Below are 19,710 nucleotides of genomic sequence, written 5' to 3' on the forward strand. Positions count from 1 at the left end.
CTTAAAAATCATACTTCATAGTATTGGAATGAAAATTAGGGCAAAACTTATAGAATATAGTAATAGAATGAAAATTAGGCCAAAAATGATGTTGTATAGTATTTGGAGGAAAATTAGTCCAAATATCACACTGCAAAGTATTAGCATGAAAATTAGGGCAAAATGAAAGTATGAAGTATTAAGATGAAAAGAGGAGAAAAAAATCATAGTGATAGTATTTAGATGAAAATTACACAAAAAATCTTACTTACCAGTTTTTGTTGACCCAGTTAGGACATCTTGCTCCAAGCTCTGCAGATTGCTGTCCTTTTTGTAATAATTTTCCTTTTACAATTCTTCATATAACAAGCATTTTTTTTCAACCCATGTAGGACTTCTCGCTTCAAGCTTAATAAAAAGTTTGGACGTTTTCGTAATAATTGCAGTTTTTGCATTTTTCGTCGACCCATGTGAGATATCTTGCTCCAACTTCAGAAAATTTTTGTCATTTGCGTAATAATTGTAATTTTCACTAGTTTCGTAAAATTTACAGTTGTCGTCGACCCATGTAGTACATCTTACTCCAAGTTTGGCGAATATTTTTCAGTTTAGTAATTGTATTTTTTGTCCCTTTTTTACTAATACTCGCTGGTTTCGTTTACCTATTTAGGATGCTTTGGTCCAGGCTTGACAAATTTCTGTCATTTTGCTAAGAATTGTAATTTTTGCAGTTTTGGTAAAATTTAAAGTTTTGTTTCACCCATGCGGGACATCTTGCTCCAAGCCCTACAAATTTTTGTCATTTTTGTAATGATTGTTATTTCGAAATTTTCCGTAACATTTTTGTTCTTTTCGTAATAGTTGTAATTTTCCAATTTTCGTAAAATTCGCAGTTTTTTTTGACCAATGTAGAAAATGTAATTTCTTGTTACACTTGTAGTTTTTGCGGACCCATGCAGTGATCGTATGCAATCTTGGCAAATTTTTGTCATTTTCGCCATAGTTATACTTTATGCATTTTCATCCAAAAAATGTAGGACATCACATTTTTTGTTATTTTGATAATTTTCGTACAATTTGTCGGTTTTGTCGCTCCATGTGGGACATCTTGCTCCAACTTGGCGAATTTTGCCATTTTCATGGTTTTTGCGGGTTTCGCAGTTGTTGAAGGACTGCAACAAAAATTTATAAATTTTGCGATTTTTGTTGACGGTGTGCAATCCTGGACATATCTCCACAAACCGCAAGGCACCTTTTTCACACGTATAGGTTTGTCATCCTTTTGACGACGAAAATTTGATGTTTTAGCGGGAACATCAATACAAACCACTAAAAGTAGCTCTAAAAGTAGCAGTTGTTTCGGTGTAGACAGCTAGAACAGATGAAAACTCTGATGTTTTGCTTACAGTATTTTTTAAACGCTTCGAAATTTTTCTTGTTAGAAAATGAACAAAATAAAAAGGTATACTGACTGAACCCCGGTAACGGAAATCTTTCTTCTTAAACTTACTGCATCTTCCAGGGTTTAGCAAAAGGGAGCTGATGATGTTCGTTCAACTTATATTTCAGGGTTACACCGTAAAGAAATTATTTGGTGCTTGAAGAGAGATTCACGACTCGTGAAATATCACAGACAAGAGCTTCTATGAGAGGATGTCATGCCCCCCTTGGCGATTTGCACCGTTAATTAGGAGAAATTAGATGCTGATGATTCGCAATAAAGTAGATGGGAGTATTATTTTCCAGGATCAAAGACTGATATTACCTTTTTGAAAAAAGTATTTCTGCTATTGAAAAGGCATCCCTGATTATGAAATTGTAAATTTGAACCAGTTTAAGATATGGTATTGGATTAGCTCACACTCCAGCCTTTTTTTCTAATGAAGTGCTTTGCAATATTTGAGACGTTTTCAAATGCGTCCGGTTTTTTTCACTAACCGTAAACTGCTTATATTATTTGTTCACTACGGAGGTAGGATAAAGGAGCGTTCACTTAATAGTAAATATAGTTGAAAAGTATTAGCATGATTAAGGTAAGATTTAATAAAGATATTTTGTATCTCCATTTGACTTAATATTAACTTTGTTTAATATATAGTTAACAACCGGCTCTCAAGGAGGTGCTAAAGTCACCAGGCGTATTTTGTTTGTGTAGTAGACTTTAATTCATTTCACAAAGCTTTTATCGTAGAAAACCAATTTTTCTGAGGGATAGCTGATAATGCTGTCAAGTCATGTGGTTTACCAGACAGGACATTTCTCTTGTGTATGCATCTCGAAACAGGAGTGTCACTTCTCCCACTCGATGGAATGCGGAGGTTAATTATAATTCGTACTTATCGATCCATCGGCCGATAAGTAGGTTCAATCCCATGGCCCAGTTAACACGTTACAATAACAAATTAATCGGCCTGATTCCAATCCGTAGTATTGCCACATATTTTCAAAATCGCGCCGGCTTACTCATATTTTTGGTTAACTTGGGCCAAATCGGCCCGATAAATCGATACGTGTAAATTAGCCTCTTGTTTATCATTTAAATTATAATAAAGTACGCGGGCGCACATTTTATGAGTGAAGGATCCAGAGGAGAGAGCCTGGGAATTATCTTTTGTCACACAAAGACAGTCAGAGAGCTTAACTGTTGTTGAGAGTCCTGTGACTGTTACTTAATCTTCAGATCGTTTCCCAGGACCTCTCCCCTCAAATCTCAAATCAATAGAGTAAATTAATCTAGCTAATCTACAATAAAGTTGTAAATGTTTTGTGAGACAAAAGTGTTTATTTGCGGGCAAATAAATTCCTATCCTATAATTTTGTCGTCCTTTACTTTGAAGTAGAGATCCATTTATCAAAATAGTAGTTTTATCCTAATTTTTCTGTTTAAATTGTGAAGAATCGCTGGCTCATGAATATTTCATGAGAAAGTTTTATGAAATTAAAAACCGACAAATTCCTGGACAAATCAAGCACCAACCACTCTTTTAGCAGCATAACTCTGAAATGAAACAAGATAAAGAGTAAATAAAAAGGTAAAATAAGGAGAAACATGCTTCAATTAAGCTATGAATCAGACACCAACGCGAGTTGTCTATACGGTGTTTCAAAAGATCAATCCTTTCTTCTATAAGGACGTTATGATAGCCATTTTAAAACAGTTGCCAAAAGTTACTTAGTTCCTTTTAAGTAGAAGTTAAAATTAGCGAGAAAGCTAGTTTATTAATACTTCCGTCAAAGTGTTCAAACATTTTTTAGTTTTAGGCTTGCGGGCTTTTTAGCGGCGTTTAGTGATTAAAATAAAATCGTCTTTATTGATTCACTGAAGCGTGACGTTGTGTAGATCAGGGACAGAAATCGTACAGCGCGTTTCCAACTTTTTTTCCAACGTTTTCAATTTTTGTTTCATAATTTACAATTATTCCACGAGCGCGCGTTGGATATGAGATGATAGATAGCCAACAAGGGGCGCCGAGTTGACTATAATCATCTCATATCCAACCAGTGCGAGTGGAATAATTGTTTTATTAAAAACAATCCGGAAAAATTGCTAGATCGTGCTGATTTCGTCTTGCAAGAACAACCAGAAGAATATTTAATGGACTCTATTTGTCGGGCATGGTACAATGGCTCATATATACCATGGCTGCTAAGCCAATCAAATCCCTGGAATTGCATTATACAATGATCCAGTTTTTTATAATACTTGATATTGATGTACAGGGTAGGCGGTAATCTAAAACCGCAGAATAATTCCTCGCGTACCAGGACAAAAGCCCATTTTACAGCTTATTGACCTGGCCTTTGAGTGGAAGCGAGGCTGGAGGTGACCTCACTGCTTTTCTTGTGGAAGTCAAGTAGTTCTTATGTTAACTAGTTGGCTTTTTACATATCAAAAGATCCGAGGTTGTATCAAAACAAAGAGGACCACAACGCTCGTTTCTACTCAAAGGACAGTTAACTTAGCATACAACTAGCTTACTGGATCGCAGGTTTTGATACGAAGGACTGTTTTGGGAGTACATTTTAAAGGGTGAGAGGCATACTAGTGTAAATGAGAAGTAATGATCGAGTTTTGGTAAGCAATTTTATTGGTGCACCAAAACTATTTAGTAAATAAACCCCTTCAGGCGGCTTGTATGTCGGCTGATAATGTCCGCGGCTGAGAGATTGTCCGTAAAATGAATATTTGGCCGAGAAGCGAAGCTTCGAGGGCAAATGTGAAATTTTGAGGACTTTTTCTCAGCCAAGGACATTATCAGGCCGACATACCAGTAAGCAGTAAGCCAGAAAGGGGTTTATTTATTTTATAACCCTCCCATTAATTTTTATATCGCACCAAAACAGCTCGTAAAAAAGCCAGTGCTGATCTGATGGCGGATGCGCGCGATTAACGTAAACAAGTACATTTGATTGATTTACAGAAACTTTATTTTTTCTGTGATTGGACCAAAACTGGACAAACTGAATCCGTTTGCGTAGGACTAAATCTGAAAGTCTACTCGTAACTTTCTACACCTTCAAAGACGTTGACAGCATGTTTTGTTGACATTTTTGTACTTTCCGGAACGGCATTTGCGACCAGCTTTTTGCTGTAAAGTACAAAACGAGTTTGTTTTTCTTCCATGTAAAATAGATGAAACGAAAAAATGAAAAGGTGAAACTCTTGAGCTGGCTTTTTTCCGCTGGCTTTGTTTGTTTTCAATGGATATAATAGGAGGACAAATATCGACTCAGGTGGGGGTTATTGCGTGATACCCCTCCTTTGAAATCGCACGAAAATTGATGGGTGGGTTATAATGACACGTATTTGGCTAAGGATGACCAAGATGGATAGTGGTTCAAAAAGTTGGACTATTTAAAGGAAGCATACACGAGTGCGGCCTCAGTATGTTTCTTAAATATAACTACAGTGGTTGTTGTATTGCTGCTTTAAACCGTGTGTGTATCGTTCTATATTTAATCGCCTTCATCGTGTATCTAGATTGACAAGAATTTAGAAGGTGGCTAATTAGTGAAAGAATTTCAGCTAAAGTGTTCTTGACAAAGAAAAAGTTTATTGTTATCCACTTAAAAACTTGCATAGCTGAGGATTGTGCTTCACTTACCGGGATACTGTACACGAAGTACGCTATCAGCAAAACAAGCAGGCAGACGATAAACACCTTGAAGAAGAAACCCTTGTAGTTTCGCCAGATGATGTAGCGAAATGTTTTAAGAGGATGTGCGTACCACAGAAAAGAATGCGCAGGACGGCTGTAACGGGAATAGGAAAAAACTTTCAGTAAATCATTTTCAGTGACTGTTTCAACATTTGTTACTGAGCGTTTAGTGTTTTAGTCGCCGTTTAATCGGACCTACGTTTGTAGAAATTAACGTTTTGAAGTTTTTTCCCGTTATTTTAAGCATCGGGTTTTTTTAACCCGGTAAACCATGTTTTAGCGGTTTGGTGTTGGTCATGAACACCTCACAGTAAGCTTAAAACAGTGGTGGAACAACTGACTAAGATGAATGTTGACAGTTTGGGTACCTCTACCATAGATTGTGGTACCAGCTTCCTTAGTTGGCACTTCAACTATGAGAAGAGTAAGTTATACTAAAACTTGAAGTTTTTAGTGGGTTGAAATTTTGTACAGTGGATAAGGCTTCGTTGTGAATTATATTTATACCGTTTCACAGCTTAACCAAACGAGCAAACAAAGCTACATCGCGCTTAGGTTATGAAGACCTTTCATTACCTCCCAAAAGTTCGTTACGCGCGCTTCTATGTTCAAGTGCTCAGACTAGTTAAGAAAAAGTATCAGGCAAAACATCTTAATACGAGTGTAATATTGTTATCGTAACTTACATGGGCTTAGGGAGCGTTGGATTTTGGTTTGGTTCGGATTGACCAAGTCCCACGGGATTCGCCTTAGCCTCGTCCTCGTCCAAAATCTCGAGAGTCATTTCAACTTTACCCTGAAACACAACGTGATATGAAATTGTCTTCATTAGTAAATAGAATATCCTTTCTAATCCGAAAATGAGCAAAACAAATGACGAGTTATAGGAGTGGCTCACTCGCTAGGTTAAAACTTTAAAAAAAAAAATTCCGTTCCGTTGACTAATGTCCGTGCTACGCTCAGGCTTTTTCAGCGACGCTGTGTTTATGTGCTTTGTTGATATTCACCTGTTTAATTTGCGTTTTGTGTGTAAACGGCTGGGGAAAACAGCAACAAAACGTCGGTTTTCTTTGATGACTTTCATATATTTCAAAGGAATCTACCTTACTTTGTCCTCGTACCATCCGGCACGGGGAGCATTTACCAAGTTTGAGCGTAATTCAAAAGCTAACGCGTTAAGGAGTAGCAAAGTGACATACTGTAATTTCCTTTTTGTTGTAGCATGCCCACCAGCCCGTTTTCCTTTCCTTTTTAAAAAGATCTAAAAATTCGTTGTGTGTACTGGGCCTGGAGCCTTTGGAAGTTCCACGGGGACTGGGGTCTTTGGAAGTTCCACAGTGACTGGGATGTACACACGGTTGGTCCAGTCTGCTCAGGTCCAATTCCCGATCACCTAAGAAAAAGATTAAAAACATCATTTAATTTCAAATGTGAAAGTATGTAGGAAGGCTAGCTTCATAAGTCCGGAGCTTAACACAGTTTCTGTAGCAAGAATCAACTTGGTAGACCTGAACCTTTCAAAAGCTTTATTTTGACAGGACCCTGATAACCTGCAGCCGCATTGTTTTTCAGGGTTGAGGGCGACCAACCATGTAATACGGAGCAAACGGAGCAGATCGCCCAAGCAATTAGGAGTATTGCTACTTCCCTCTGGATGGGATGCTTGTCCATCACAAGGTTACGACTTGCAGTGTGCCACTGTTACTGGGTAAAGAGAGACAATGTGGAGTGCCAATAGGCCATTTTTAGGATGACGCCATTTGACTACAACAACCAGAATTCATTTCGTTTTCTTTTTCAAATTCAAATTTTGTGATCGAAGTGGAGAGCAAAGAACAATAGCGATAATTAGCATGAGAAAACAAAAAACTAAAGGATTCTGGTAGTTGAAGTCAAATGACGCCAAAGTGAAAATTTCCTGTTAAGCAGGTGACAGGTTGCCAGCGAAAATCGCAAGCGATTTTCGCCACGATTGAGGCGGACACACCTGGCGATTTTTTTCGCCGATCATTGCAATGTGGCACTCCAACCTTGTTCCCGGGATCCATCGAGGGGCGTTTTGAAAGTCATGTAATAAAATCGCCCAACCTGATTGGTTGTTGGCTAATAAAATCGCCAGGTGTGTCGCCGGCTTTAGAGACATTTCTAATGAAACGAAGTCATAGTTCACGTGACATCTGTCGATTACTTGATAAAGGTGCCTTGACGGCATGACGGCTCGTACCTAAAGCTAATTTGGTTATAATTTAAGCATGTTTTAGCTTTGGTGTGAACGGAGAGTAAATGGTCATTAAGGAGTACTTCAACCAGGGACCTCCTGGTGCTGTCCAATTTTTAATACCAAGGCTTCTTGAATGCTACGTACCGAGAAAATCTGATCCACTGAATCTATCCTTGTCGAAAATTTGAACCTTCAGTAATGGTGGCATGGTGTCTACTCTCACATCACGACCAAAATGGTGTACCTAGTGAAAAAAAAAATTCGTGGTAAACATACTCTCTTGTAAAAAAATCATTTAAAACCCTTTTATGTCTTGGCTTTCATCCCCAGCGAGTACGAAGCGGGGATTGAAACGAATTGATCCAAGGATGTCAGAATTTCTTACCTTCTCTCTCATTACAATCTCCTTCTCGATTGGAAGATACTCTAAAGAAAACACCATTCGCCAGTTAAAACTTCCGTTGCCATCTAATGACCTGAAACAGGGTTAGAACAATTTATTAGATCTTAACTGAAAGCTCCATGGAGTTTGACTTACGGAATCGTATCGGAAATAAGAGCGATTGAGGTAGTAATTTTTATCCGTGTATGATGACATCAAGCAAAATAGGACTTCTCATTAACCCTTGAAGAAAACTCCCAGCCTCCGGGGAGGAAAAAAAGCTCTAGACCAGCATTATCATCTCACGGAGATGGCGGACTCATACAATAGAATCAGTGTATTTCTAATTCAGATCTTTTTGGAAGCTTTGCAGTTGTAGTCATCTTGCCGTTGATTTTGGTTAATTTTGGATCATTTTCTTGAAATTTTTCAGAACCAAGATGGCGGATTTTAGTATGTAATGACGTCATAAAAATAATAAGCTATAGTTGAAAAAACGTCGGTGTTTATGTTACCTTTCGTGAACGCTTGTACATTGCTTCCTGTCTTTTGAACCTACGATCCATCTGTCACACAATGAAGGAAAAATAAAAGAGAATATTAAGGAGAAATTTTTACATCCTTAATAATTAATCCTGGAACTAACTTCATCTATTTTTGCTTCTTATCCAATAAGGTGAATTTGATTTCCCTTTCAAAATATGGCTTACAGAAGAATACAAATTAATAATCCGTAAATCTAAAAAAAGCCCCAGGTTTTTCATCAGTGTAAAGTTGGTTCCATAACCGTAACTGTCGTCAACAATTTAAGCTCAGTACAGTAGAACAACGGAAGATAGGAATATTACGTAGACACGAGTGGTTTACTGGATAATACATCACTCGTAAAATTCATACGAAACAAAATCCGGGACCCGAGTGGCGTATTTTCCGTATCCTCACTAGTAAGGATATAGATAACGTCATTTCCGGCTTTTTCACGGTTGCTTGTGCAAACTTGTCTACGTAATAAGAAGAAAATTACACGGTGGTTTACAGATATGAATTTTATTTTCTCGTGTAAAAAAACAATATTTTACTACTCGTTGCGCTTCTTCGACCGTATCATATCTTCATATCTTTGCGCGCTGTGTAATATCCTCAGTATATAACTTAATCCCCCTAACCTCATTTGAATAAAAGGAGTTTCTTATCCAAGTTTAAATTATGAACGGAAACTTACGCTTTTACAAAAATGTCACTCATTTGTTCGCCAGTTATAGTCTTATCATCAAGAAGAACGTCTGTAGTGTTCCAGATGATGACACGCAATTCATATCTGTTTAAAGAGATCAAAACTGGTCACTGATATATGGCAGTTATACTGTCTTTGGATGTTCCTAGAATGGATACCCCAAAACAAGGTTGGACCCACCATGGGTTTTACACAACTTGGGTAATCCTGATAACCTTGACGTAGACGATGTCATTTGTTGTCATGGCTAACTCTGTCAACTAAGTTAACTTTTTTCACTGTTAAGGTTGCAATTAGCTTTCTATTGTGTAACCTTGTTTTGGAGTATCCATTTTTGTAACAACCAAGAAACTTTTCACTGTTGGCAAGATATAAAGATGGAGAGAGGCAAAATTCAACTTGCTTGATGGGCTGACGAGGGTCAATAAAGATCGGTGCTTTCAACAGTTGATCCACAGAATACCGCTTTACTCCTTCCACTTGATCCACTGGAAGTTCCCTTTCTTCTTCCTTTCGTCTTTCCTTTAAAAGGTTAAGAATCCAAAGAGTGAACATCATAGCCCATGAACTCACTAACCGGGGGGAAAATCTCGTCACTTACGACTTCTACCAATGTTCGATTTTTATGTCAAAATACAATAATCCAACAATCCCTTGTACTTGTAACAACATACTGTTTCGTTATCGTTGGGTTTTTAATAACGATGTTGACTGGGACAAATGTTTAATGTAATATGTCATACACGAGGAAGAGCGTTCCGTCCGCTTTCCAAAAAGTGAGGTTAAAAAAAATAGAAGCACATCCATCTTGTGAGAGAATTTATTCTCTAACAAGAGAAATATCTCTATCGAAATCCTGAGTGTAAAGAACCGGTAATTTCAGTTAATATTCTCAGGTTAAATCGCTACTACTATGATATCGGGTAATATGGGATACGAGGAGGACATAAGTATTAGGAGAAAAAAAAACTGTGTAAAAGAGACTACATGGCCGAGCTTTCTATGAAATAATAGGCCATTTCTGAGTTGTTTTGAACCTCATCGTGAAAGCGGGGGCGACCTGCACCGTTTGCAACGTCTCACATAATTGGCCCAGAGGACAAAAGAACGAACAACAAAACAACGAGACGAGACACAAGAAAGCAATGGAGCGTAAGTTAATGGGTCCAGTGAAAATAGAGCTAAGAGAAGGTGCAGCCTACTGGAAAGGGAGGCCAAGTGCAAAGCTTTGCATATGAATGAAAGCTAATTTTCAAAATAAAAACTATGCGTGAAGCCTTGCTTTCATACTGTGGTTCAAAGCAACTCGGAAATGCCGTATTACTTAACAAGCTCGGGATTAATTCTTTTAAATGATTACAAACAATAGAGTCTTCCTTTTGAGGGGTTCATTTTCGGGTGCTAATAAGTGCCCGCGAACATTTTATTTTGTTAAGCAAATAGTCGCTTCCAGTTCTTTGAATGTTTCTTTTAAGAACATTAAATTTCTTAGAGAAACTATCAAACCGTTAACCCCGAGTTCGCCACTGAAACTGGCGTTTCGAATTAACAGCTCACCATTCGTTAAGCGAAAGGTGGACCAAAAGAAGGGAAATAAATAAACGAGATATAAATACAATTAAACCAACCTGTTTTTAAACTTAATGAATTAGAAAATTGCTCTTAGCAATCACGAAAACTTTTTGTTCTATTTGTTGATTACCTCCTCGGAACTAAGTGCTCCTTTTACAATAGTAAACAGCTGTGTGCCGTCAGTCCGGTCTGCTCCAATCGATAAAGGATCTGGAGGTTCGATATGAAAACAGACAAAACATTTTCAATGTCGATTTTATTTATAAAACCCTTCGTGTCAAAGTTACGGCAAGTAGCCTGAAGTCATCATCTGGGCATTTATAAAAAAAGTTAATGCTCTAGAATTTAAAGGAAATAGGTTACTGCAATTTTGGGCATTCTTTGTCTCCTTGCTTCCCAAACAACGTTCACAGATCTTGGAATGAATGTGGCTCAGAATGTGGCGGTATATTGACTAAGGGATTGAGGGGAAGGAATTTGTCAGATTTGAATTTGTTTAGGAAGCCCTCATTGGCTTTGAGAATTCTCTGTTTCAATATGACAGGCGGTTGGGTTTGAAGACACAACACTACGTTTATCTGAATTTTCTAATTTATCCAAATCAAGAGTTAGGGATATCCTGAAAACACGTACACCTGACTACAACATGACAAGTTGTGAAATTTTTCAAAATAAGTTTGGACAATTTGGACTGTACTATCAAATTAGTTCTCTTCAACAACAATAAATGCCAAAATTAATTCCAGCTCAAGCCGGCGTTTAGAAATATCCTCAGCAAGAAAACTTGACGAAATGGGAGTATTTCATAAGATGAGACATGATTCAACACATACTGAGCCAGTGACTGAGCAATTGGAAGCATCTTTTAGCTTTGACTTAATATTTTAGTCACGTTAGAGAATAGACGCAACAGTATTATACCAAGTTTAGCGAGCTCCTCATCTTCTTCTGTGAAAATGTCCACCCACATCTCCAATTTACCCTAATAAAAACAAAACAAACACACAAACAAAGGAATGAATAAATAAAATGAGTCTTACTTTGAGCCCCTGGTTGACTTACTTTTACTGAAGCCATAGTAAAACCCTTCCAGACCGAGCATTACACATAAATTAGAAAATAGAACAAACAAATAAAAAATCTTGCTAAGTTACCCGAAGTACCAAGAACGTAAAAAAACCAAAATCTTTAAACCCCAATTTATTTAAACAAGAAAGAACTATACCTGAGTAGAAAGACCCCTGATATCCTGACTAAAATAAATTAAATCATTATGTTGGATTAAATACTATCCTATCCTAATTAACCCCAAATAGAAAACACAATGTACTCGAGTTTGGAGGAAACATTTAAAACTACTGTACTTGGAGACCACACCGTGTGAGAAAAGTTATCTCTTCTTATTTCCTTCCACCCCCCCCCCCTCCCCCTTCATCTCCCACCTTTAAACTAGATGGCATCTCGTTTGTTGAATCCCACATTCCAAAAGGAGTAAAAAACGTAGAGAACATAAAACATTTTTTTACTAGACGAAAGCTTCATGCAAACAGAATAAAAATGTACCCAATTTTAAGGAAAATTTGTGTTGTCCATTGTCCATGGGGTTCATTAGACAGGCGATGTCTTGTGTATCCCCCCTCCCGACCTCCCCTGGCAAAGGTGAATCATCATCTAGTACTCTTGTTATGCCCCCTTACATTATAAAATAGGACATTGATTCAGTACAAAATCTAGATAATGAAGTAAACGAACTCTTAGACTCAACCTGTTCCATGTCCGGCCGTTCTTTACTGTACAATGGTCTCGTTTCCACGTGCTCAGGGACGAATCCGAACTTAGTGTGTAGCAAGTGAAGTGCCAAACATTGAAGTGGCTCTCCTGTCTCTGGATTCAATGGTGTCTCGTCCTCTTTGTCCAACAAATCAAATAAAACAATTATGCGCCGATAGCGAAACGCTAGACTAAAACATATAATGTTTTGTCTTACTGAGAAGTGGTCTAAACTTTCTCGTACCCAGAATCCTCAGGCTCTTTGGTCAGCGGTTGGTTGCCCAAAGAGACTTTCCCAAGAGTCTCTCTAGGCGACCAACCGCTGGTCAAAGAGTCTGAGGACTCTGGGTACGAGGTCATGGGTTCGATTTCCGTTAGGGACTCGGAATTTCATTTTTCCGAGTAAGATCTTGACATTTAGCTAACTTATTTATTTAAAACATTTGATGAAAAAACAGTGAGATAAATGCCCACTTACCAAGGAAGTAGGAGGTTTTATCAATGCTGATAATCTCTGGTTTTCCTTTGTCCAGTTGCAGCTCTAGATTTTTTCCAGTTAAGGCGCAATATTTAGCTAAAAGCTGAAAAGGCGTAAGAGTGTCGCGCCATTCAAATGGACCAGATCTATATAAAAAGAACAATTGACCTCAGTAAAGGTAATGGTTAATGATCTTCAGCAAAGAGCACTTTTCCTTTGTGATAAGTTACCTATTTTCTAATAAAAAGGAGGAAATGATCCTGCGAAACGCCATTTGTTATCGTCATCCACCGCCCCCCGATGAGCACCCCCTACGCACGGCAAACGCCTAAGATCTTGAAATAACTAGGAGGAATTTATCTGGGACATTCAAAAGCCATGTGTAAAACATTGACATAATTGTACCGTAATAAAAAAACTCAGCATAAAAGTGGGACATGACAGTCCTATTACTTTGGGGCAACACAGAAGTTGCTCCTTCCAAACTCAACATTTTTTTCTTCTTAGTTATGAAGGTAAACAGCACTGGTAATCATATAACATTAAGTGAGATGTACGTACTTGAAATACGTCTTTGGCAATCCGCAAGTGGCATGGTACCTAGAAAGTAGCCTCTGTTCCAGGTCTATCTCGGTTTCGCCGATCAAATCATCTGGAGTAGGAAAGTCATAGTCCCATACCTGAATCTTCAAATCTTTGACCAGCGGTATCTTTGCTTTAAATTCAAACATCCTGTAGACAGTATGACAAAAAACTCAATGACGGGGGCTCAAAATGGTATTTAGCTGGGATCGTTTGGGTATACGGGTGGAAATTTCTCGGCAGCCAGTTCTACAGGAAATACTCTGGAAATAATGTGATGGAATATGTTAAGCCTGGCCCCAGTTGTTCAAAGGCCGGATAACTTTATCCGCTGGATAAGGCACTCTTCAGCGTCTAAAATATACTTCACGTTAAATGTTGTCCAAGGTTTTGGTACACTCCCCAACTAAGCCCTGGCTAGAGTGTGCATATTCGCTTGTACACAAGGAAATACTGAAATCTTTGCACAGATTGAAACTGTTGGATAGCGACTTATCCTCTGGATAAAGTTATCCAGCCTTTGAACAACTGTGGCCTGGTGAATAAATGAGAATGATGTATTAATCAGTAAACTGAAACAGGCATACTCGGAAAACACTTCCGAGTGCTCTTACCAGGAGTCGAACCTAACACCTTCCGATTACTAGTTTCCGAGTATGCCTGTGTCATTTTACTCAGTAATACATCATTCTCATTTATTCACCAGGCTAAACATATATTCCATCACATTATTTCCATTGCACATATGCCACACATTGACATTCCAATCCTAGCAGTATGCAGGATGTTTGTCCCATGAACCTAGTTTAATGGCCTCAGCTCCCACGAGTCTCCTGTAGCTCAGTGGTAGAGCATCCGAACTAGTAATCAGAAGGTCTTAGGTTGTACTCCTAATAGGAGCACTCGGAATTTTTCATTCAGTTTACTGATTAATACATCATTCTCAGGAAATATTCTTTTAGGTTAAAACTATTAAGTAAGAGATACGCTACGCCGAGAAAATGTCAAAAAAGCCAAAAATGCACTTATTCATTGGCGCGGTGTCCATGCGTCTACCCAAACGATCCCACAATCCTTTACTCGTACCAGTCTTCTCACAGTTTCTGGAGTGGATAATATAAGCTTTTTCTACCTTCCAAATATAGGCTTCAACGTTTTTGCGATGTGCTCAGAAGGTTGGCCTTGTGTTTTTTCGCCAAGGGAGGCAATCACGTATGGATCAGCCTGTAATAGATGGAGGACAAAATTACAAACCATAGATTAAGGCCACTCATAATAATGCAGATTGAACTTAAAGAGACAGTATCACGCTATTTTAGTAACACATTGAAAATCGGAAAGACGCTATTCGGTTGATAGCAGCCAAGATATAATGACAAAATTCCATTAAAAGACTATCAGAATGCAATAAAAAAATATCCACAGATATTTTCGCCAGCAGATGACCAAGATAGGGAGGGGTTCAAATTTGAAAACGTCTGGCGGACGTTTTCAAATTTCGCTGTTGTAACGCACTAAAAATCGCCGGTTGTACTATATTTTGGTTCAACCTTTCGTCTTAGAATCACTATTAATATTTCTTTAAATTAGCGATTGAGAAATTAGTTAACACAGTGTTCAAAGTTTAAATTTAGTGAATTTTGGCCAAAAATCATGATATCTCCCATCGATCTCCCATGATACTGCCCCTTTAAGCGCAGTAACTCGAAACATGCCAGTAACAGGGCACACTAAACAGAAAATCATGGCTCGTTAATCTCAACAGCTTTTTGTTAAGATTGGATGGAAACTGGCACTTCTTTGAAACGTAGGAAGTCATTGCTTTTAGTATAATAGATAGTATAACAGATTGCTTGTAATAATAGATAGCGTATTTTTTGAAAGTATTTTTATCTAATATATGAGCCCAATTTTTATGATGTATTTTTTAGATTTTCCTAGTCATTTAAGGGCCACAAGTTTATTAGTGTGTGCAACCACTATTATGTGCATACCCCCGTTAAATAAAGGCGTTATTGTCATTATTGAATTACAACAGAAAGACTGACCCAACAGGGAGAACATCATTGTCTCCTGAGACTGAAGGATGCCCATTATTATTATTATTATTATTATTATTATTATTATTATTATTATTATTACACTGCCGCGTAACATGATCGCTCAACGAGTGCACGTTAGGCTACTAAAAATTTAGGTCATATTTTTTGTTGTCGTCGTCAATTTTTGAAAGGTTACCAGAATATCTGTAATAAATGTCACTACAAGCAGAAAAAGAAAACGGTTACCACGTAGTGTTACGGATCACCAGTATATGCTAATTAATGCTAGCTTGGTAATATGTGCTATTATAATGTAGGTTTTTAAAAGGATTGTTTTAAAGGAACGCAACTCACTAGACCATCTGCATCTTTAGGCTGAAGTTGAGTGGCCTATAAAGAACAGCAACAACAAAACGTTATTTTGTATTGATGAATGGATCTTAGCTAAACATGATAAATTGAAATTTGCTAAACGAGGACAAAAGAGTATATATTTTTGATGTGGCACTTCTCGGGTGAAATTAAAGGGCGCGATTGTAGGTAAAAAGTGTATGTTGACTAGCTTACTCGATTTGTACATGTAAGACATAAAAATGTGCTCTTGTTCCTCTCACTGATACAATCAGGTGACGAATGACAAATCGGACGAGGTACTATTAGGCAGGAAGATGTTTCCGGAAATTTTTGGCCCAAAAATTTGTTTCACCGTTCGGATTTTCCAGTATCATTATGTGATATAATCCCAAGTGTTTTTCAGAGTATTTGCTTAAGCGTCTCTTTTTCTACAAAAAAGTATTCTGAAGTCAAAGAACATAAGAACTACAATTGTTGGAAAAAGAGCACAGTCAGTTCCTAAGAGTTTACAGCTTAACTCTGGGTCCCTTTTGTGCACATTTGCAGAGATGGATCATTCGTGTTTCCTTTATCTTTTTTGTCATAGCTGTGTATATCCGACTTACCGTGTATTGTAAAAATTACATGTCTCCTGTAGAAATCGTAATAACTAGTTTGCGTGATTCACGATTGCAAAATAAAACTCCAGAACGAGTTTTATACCATCGCTCCAGCTTTGTATAGAGTGTTTTCACATGACGTCACGGCGGCCATGTTGGTGTCCCAAAACAAAGAAATGGCGGCCATGTTGGTGTCCCAAACTAAACCTCTGGGAGTTGAACTCTATTTTTATGCAAATACTTTCTTTTGTTTCAGTAAACCAATATGGCAGGTAGTCACGTGAATGAAAACGCTCTATAACTGAACGTACTTTGTCCAATGAGCGTGCAAATGAGTTACGAAGAATTGCTGCGTGTATACATTTTTTGAACCCTTCTAGCCTGAAGAGGCTGAACTTAACATTACAACTCGCCTCCTCATTACTTAAATTATATCAATGGCTGTAGTATTACTGCAGTTAGTTTTCGTGGATTGAGTAGTTGACTGTGATGGGTTGTTACTTAAGAGAAATACAGGATTATTAGTTTCATTTTCGGTTAGTTTATGTAGTTCTATAAAACCGTATTCTTAGTACTTTTTATTCTTTTAATATTTAGTCTATAAGACAATTATTCTTAAATTATTATTTAATATTATTATTACTTACGCGAACAACATAGACTCGGACAATGCAGTTAACGGGATCATTCGACGGTAGTTGCATCTTTGCCATGCTGTGAACAAGGTCATGCTCATCAGGATTGTTGATAACACGAAACGCGCCCTTAAAAAAAAGTAACAATTAAAAAAATCGAAAAATGATAAGAATACTTCATGGACACGAATCAACAATTACAAACATTGAAAAGGTGGAATAAAATTCGGGATCTTAAATAGAGACGACCACGACGGCAGCGATACCGGCCACAAAAAAATTGTTTCAATTAGCAAAATAAGGGCCCTATATGTGCGTTATCCACTTTGGTAAAACGACAAAGTGAAATAACCAAATTCAAGGTTTTATGAAAAACTTAAACACCCAAGGGTAATTTTTCCTTTCTCTTTGACAAGTTAGCGTCTGCATAGTTTGGCCGCACTACACAAATTAAACTAGTTGGAATTATTGCAAGCTAGTATTAAATTTTCAGGCGACGTTCGGTTTCAACGTCGTTCTCTCTGCTTAAGGAAAACGGCGTAAGACTTTAAATTAACCAATAGCGAGCCTTGGGAAAATTTTTTAATGGCAAGCAGTGTATTTTAGAGACATAAACTATTTTAGACCAGAGTGGTGTTACTTTTTTTACACTGTAAGTTGTGTATTTTTACTGAACACGGGGTTGTTTTTTACCACTTTGCACATTGAGTGAATGCTTGATAAACCTCTGGTCAACCTCGAATCAACGGGTTAAACTACCGCGTTGAAAATGTTATAAAACAATTGGTTCATGAGTCAGCTGTGCGTTTATCGAGATATGAACCACTTGGGAAGTTTGGAGAGCACTCAAGAAGCTAGGGTTGGTTAACTCTTACGCTCAAACATCCCGTGTGCTTCATATCTCGATGAATGCACGCTGACGTATGAACCAGTTGTTAATTAATGTTTAACTCCTCCAACATGGCCACCATGAACACAATCTATTAGTCTGGTAGTGAAAGTAATATATGAAACACGAGAAAGCATGTTTTATCAGATATTCAAACACAAAGAAGTAAGTTAAAAGAAACGAAGCGCGGCCGAGTTTATTTAAACGACCTCGAGGTGTTTGAATATCTGATGAAACACACTTTCGAGTGTTTGATATGGCTTCTCAAGTGATCAATAATTCTTGGAGAAATTCCAGGCTAAAGTTGGCAAACTTTTATGGTAATTAGGAACACATATCCAAACCGCGGTTACGGTAGTGATTTTCTTTGTTTTCTCTTGATAAACTATTAATGAGTTTGAGAAGCAGCATTGAAAAATCAGTCATACACCTTTTTCAAAAATGGCGGCCGATAAATAATTCTTTTGTTTTTATGAAAATTAGCCTTACTAGCCTTGTTAGCATGTGCGAAATTCAACAGAATTTTTACTGTAAAATGAAGGTAGTAGGGCTACTTAACAGATTGAAAAGAATAATAAATCGGTCGCCATTTCTGAAAAGGTCTATATTTGACTGTCTTCACCTTAAACTTTCCTACTACAGTGTCTCCATCTTTTGTTGTCTTGGTTTTTCCTCTTCGGAGGGGGAAGGTGGTTATGAAGTCATTGAAGCCCTGAAATTCTGGTTGGTTTTCCAGCTTGTCAGGATATATCTAAAAAAAAATAAGAAGAAATACAAGCAAAGGGTCATGACCTTGTTGAAGTAATTTGCCATATCTCAAGAAAGCCCATTGCATTGGACATTGAGTGTCGTTATAGAAGCATGACATTCTTACGACGAAGGAGACGAGTGCTGACCAAGTATTTCCTGAGACCTGCGTGACACGACAAAGGCTCTAGTGAAAGACGGAGAATTAGGAGCAGAAGAATATCGCAAGACTATACAACATCGGAAGATTATTGAAGATCACCCGATCGCTTAAAGACGATCGAAAGACTATTGAGGATCACCCGAAGACTTCCGAAGACTGAGCGAATTCTATTGAAGACCATCCACAGATTTCCCAATGTTTTACAAATGAAGTCTTCGTCGATTTTTGAAAATCAGTTAAGAATTTTTCATAGTGTAGTCGTCACTTATACTAATTGTATCAAAGGACTGAGAATGATGCCCGGGAACAAGTCAATAAAGTCCATAAGAAAAGTCCGTTAAAAATAACGATTTTTACTTAGAGCTCACAGATGATATTTTTTGAGTCTGCGAGTTTACAAATCCTTCTACGATTTACTAAAAACGAAAATTACCAGTTCACATAACGGTTACTGAACCTCTTTTTGTAAATCGTTAAAATAGTTTAGTAAACTCGCAGACTCACAGAAAACTTATCAGGAAAACTTATGAGGAGGTGTATCAGTGTTGATATAAACGCTGTATCAATCTTATCAATCTTATGTCACTACTTAGTTAGCTTGCATTTAACTTTCTAAATAATAATCAGTCATTTAGGTGTTTTATTTATCCATTTATTTTCTTATTTAATTCTCTTTCTCTTTGTTTAATGTACCATTTCCATTTTTGTGCTGTTAATTTTCTGTTCCTTTTGAGCGTGCAAACAACTGTAAATGCTACCCACCTCGAATAGCCCTTGCTAATTGTGGGTATGTGATATTGTAATTTGTCTTTTCTCATAATAAATTGTTGTTGTTGTTGTTGTTGTTGTTGTTAGCTTTGAGCTTTCAAGGTATAATGGTTGCCTTTAATGGACGTTTCTTATT

General features: G+C 37.5%; 2 protein-coding genes across 4 annotated transcripts in view; one reads left to right on the plus strand and one right to left on the minus strand.

The window, feature by feature from the left end:
• The window catches only part of LOC146465965 (myoferlin-like), a 65,835-nt gene extending 62,911 nt beyond the window's left edge, over nucleotides 1–2,924 (plus strand). For all 3 annotated transcript variants that reach the window (XM_085128338.1, XM_085128339.1, XM_085128340.1), the window contains one exon: nucleotides 1,549–2,924. In XM_085128338.1, coding sequence (XP_084984464.1) covers nucleotides 1,549–1,581 — 33 coding nt within the window. In that variant the 3' untranslated portion in view covers nucleotides 1,582–2,924. The remainder of the gene's footprint in view (nucleotides 1–1,548) is intronic.
• The window catches only part of LOC146465966 (myoferlin-like), a 63,265-nt gene continuing 45,562 nt past the window's right edge, over nucleotides 2,008–19,710 (minus strand). Inside the window, exons 45-62 of the mRNA XM_085128333.1 lie at nucleotides 18,519–18,647; nucleotides 17,020–17,136; nucleotides 15,774–15,809; nucleotides 14,510–14,601; nucleotides 13,357–13,527; nucleotides 12,796–12,941; nucleotides 12,313–12,455; nucleotides 11,469–11,529; nucleotides 10,678–10,757; nucleotides 9,379–9,497; nucleotides 8,964–9,059; nucleotides 8,257–8,307; nucleotides 7,745–7,835; nucleotides 7,504–7,603; nucleotides 6,338–6,531; nucleotides 5,825–5,934; nucleotides 5,085–5,232; nucleotides 2,008–2,977 (exon numbers count right to left, since the gene is read on the minus strand). Coding sequence (XP_084984459.1) covers nucleotides 2,945–2,977; nucleotides 5,085–5,232; nucleotides 5,825–5,934; nucleotides 6,338–6,531; nucleotides 7,504–7,603; nucleotides 7,745–7,835; nucleotides 8,257–8,307; nucleotides 8,964–9,059; nucleotides 9,379–9,497; nucleotides 10,678–10,757; nucleotides 11,469–11,529; nucleotides 12,313–12,455; nucleotides 12,796–12,941; nucleotides 13,357–13,527; nucleotides 14,510–14,601; nucleotides 15,774–15,809; nucleotides 17,020–17,136; nucleotides 18,519–18,647 — 1,917 coding nt within the window. The 3' untranslated portion in view covers nucleotides 2,008–2,944. The remainder of the gene's footprint in view (nucleotides 2,978–5,084; nucleotides 5,233–5,824; nucleotides 5,935–6,337; nucleotides 6,532–7,503; nucleotides 7,604–7,744; nucleotides 7,836–8,256; nucleotides 8,308–8,963; nucleotides 9,060–9,378; nucleotides 9,498–10,677; nucleotides 10,758–11,468; nucleotides 11,530–12,312; nucleotides 12,456–12,795; nucleotides 12,942–13,356; nucleotides 13,528–14,509; nucleotides 14,602–15,773; nucleotides 15,810–17,019; nucleotides 17,137–18,518; nucleotides 18,648–19,710) is intronic.

The sequence above is a fragment of the Pavona decussata genome, unplaced genomic scaffold, assembly GCF_977016875.1.
Source record: "Pavona decussata unplaced genomic scaffold, jaPavDecu1.1 SCAFFOLD_155, whole genome shotgun sequence".
In the NCBI taxonomy this organism is placed as follows: domain Eukaryota; kingdom Metazoa; phylum Cnidaria; class Anthozoa; order Scleractinia; family Agariciidae; genus Pavona; species Pavona decussata.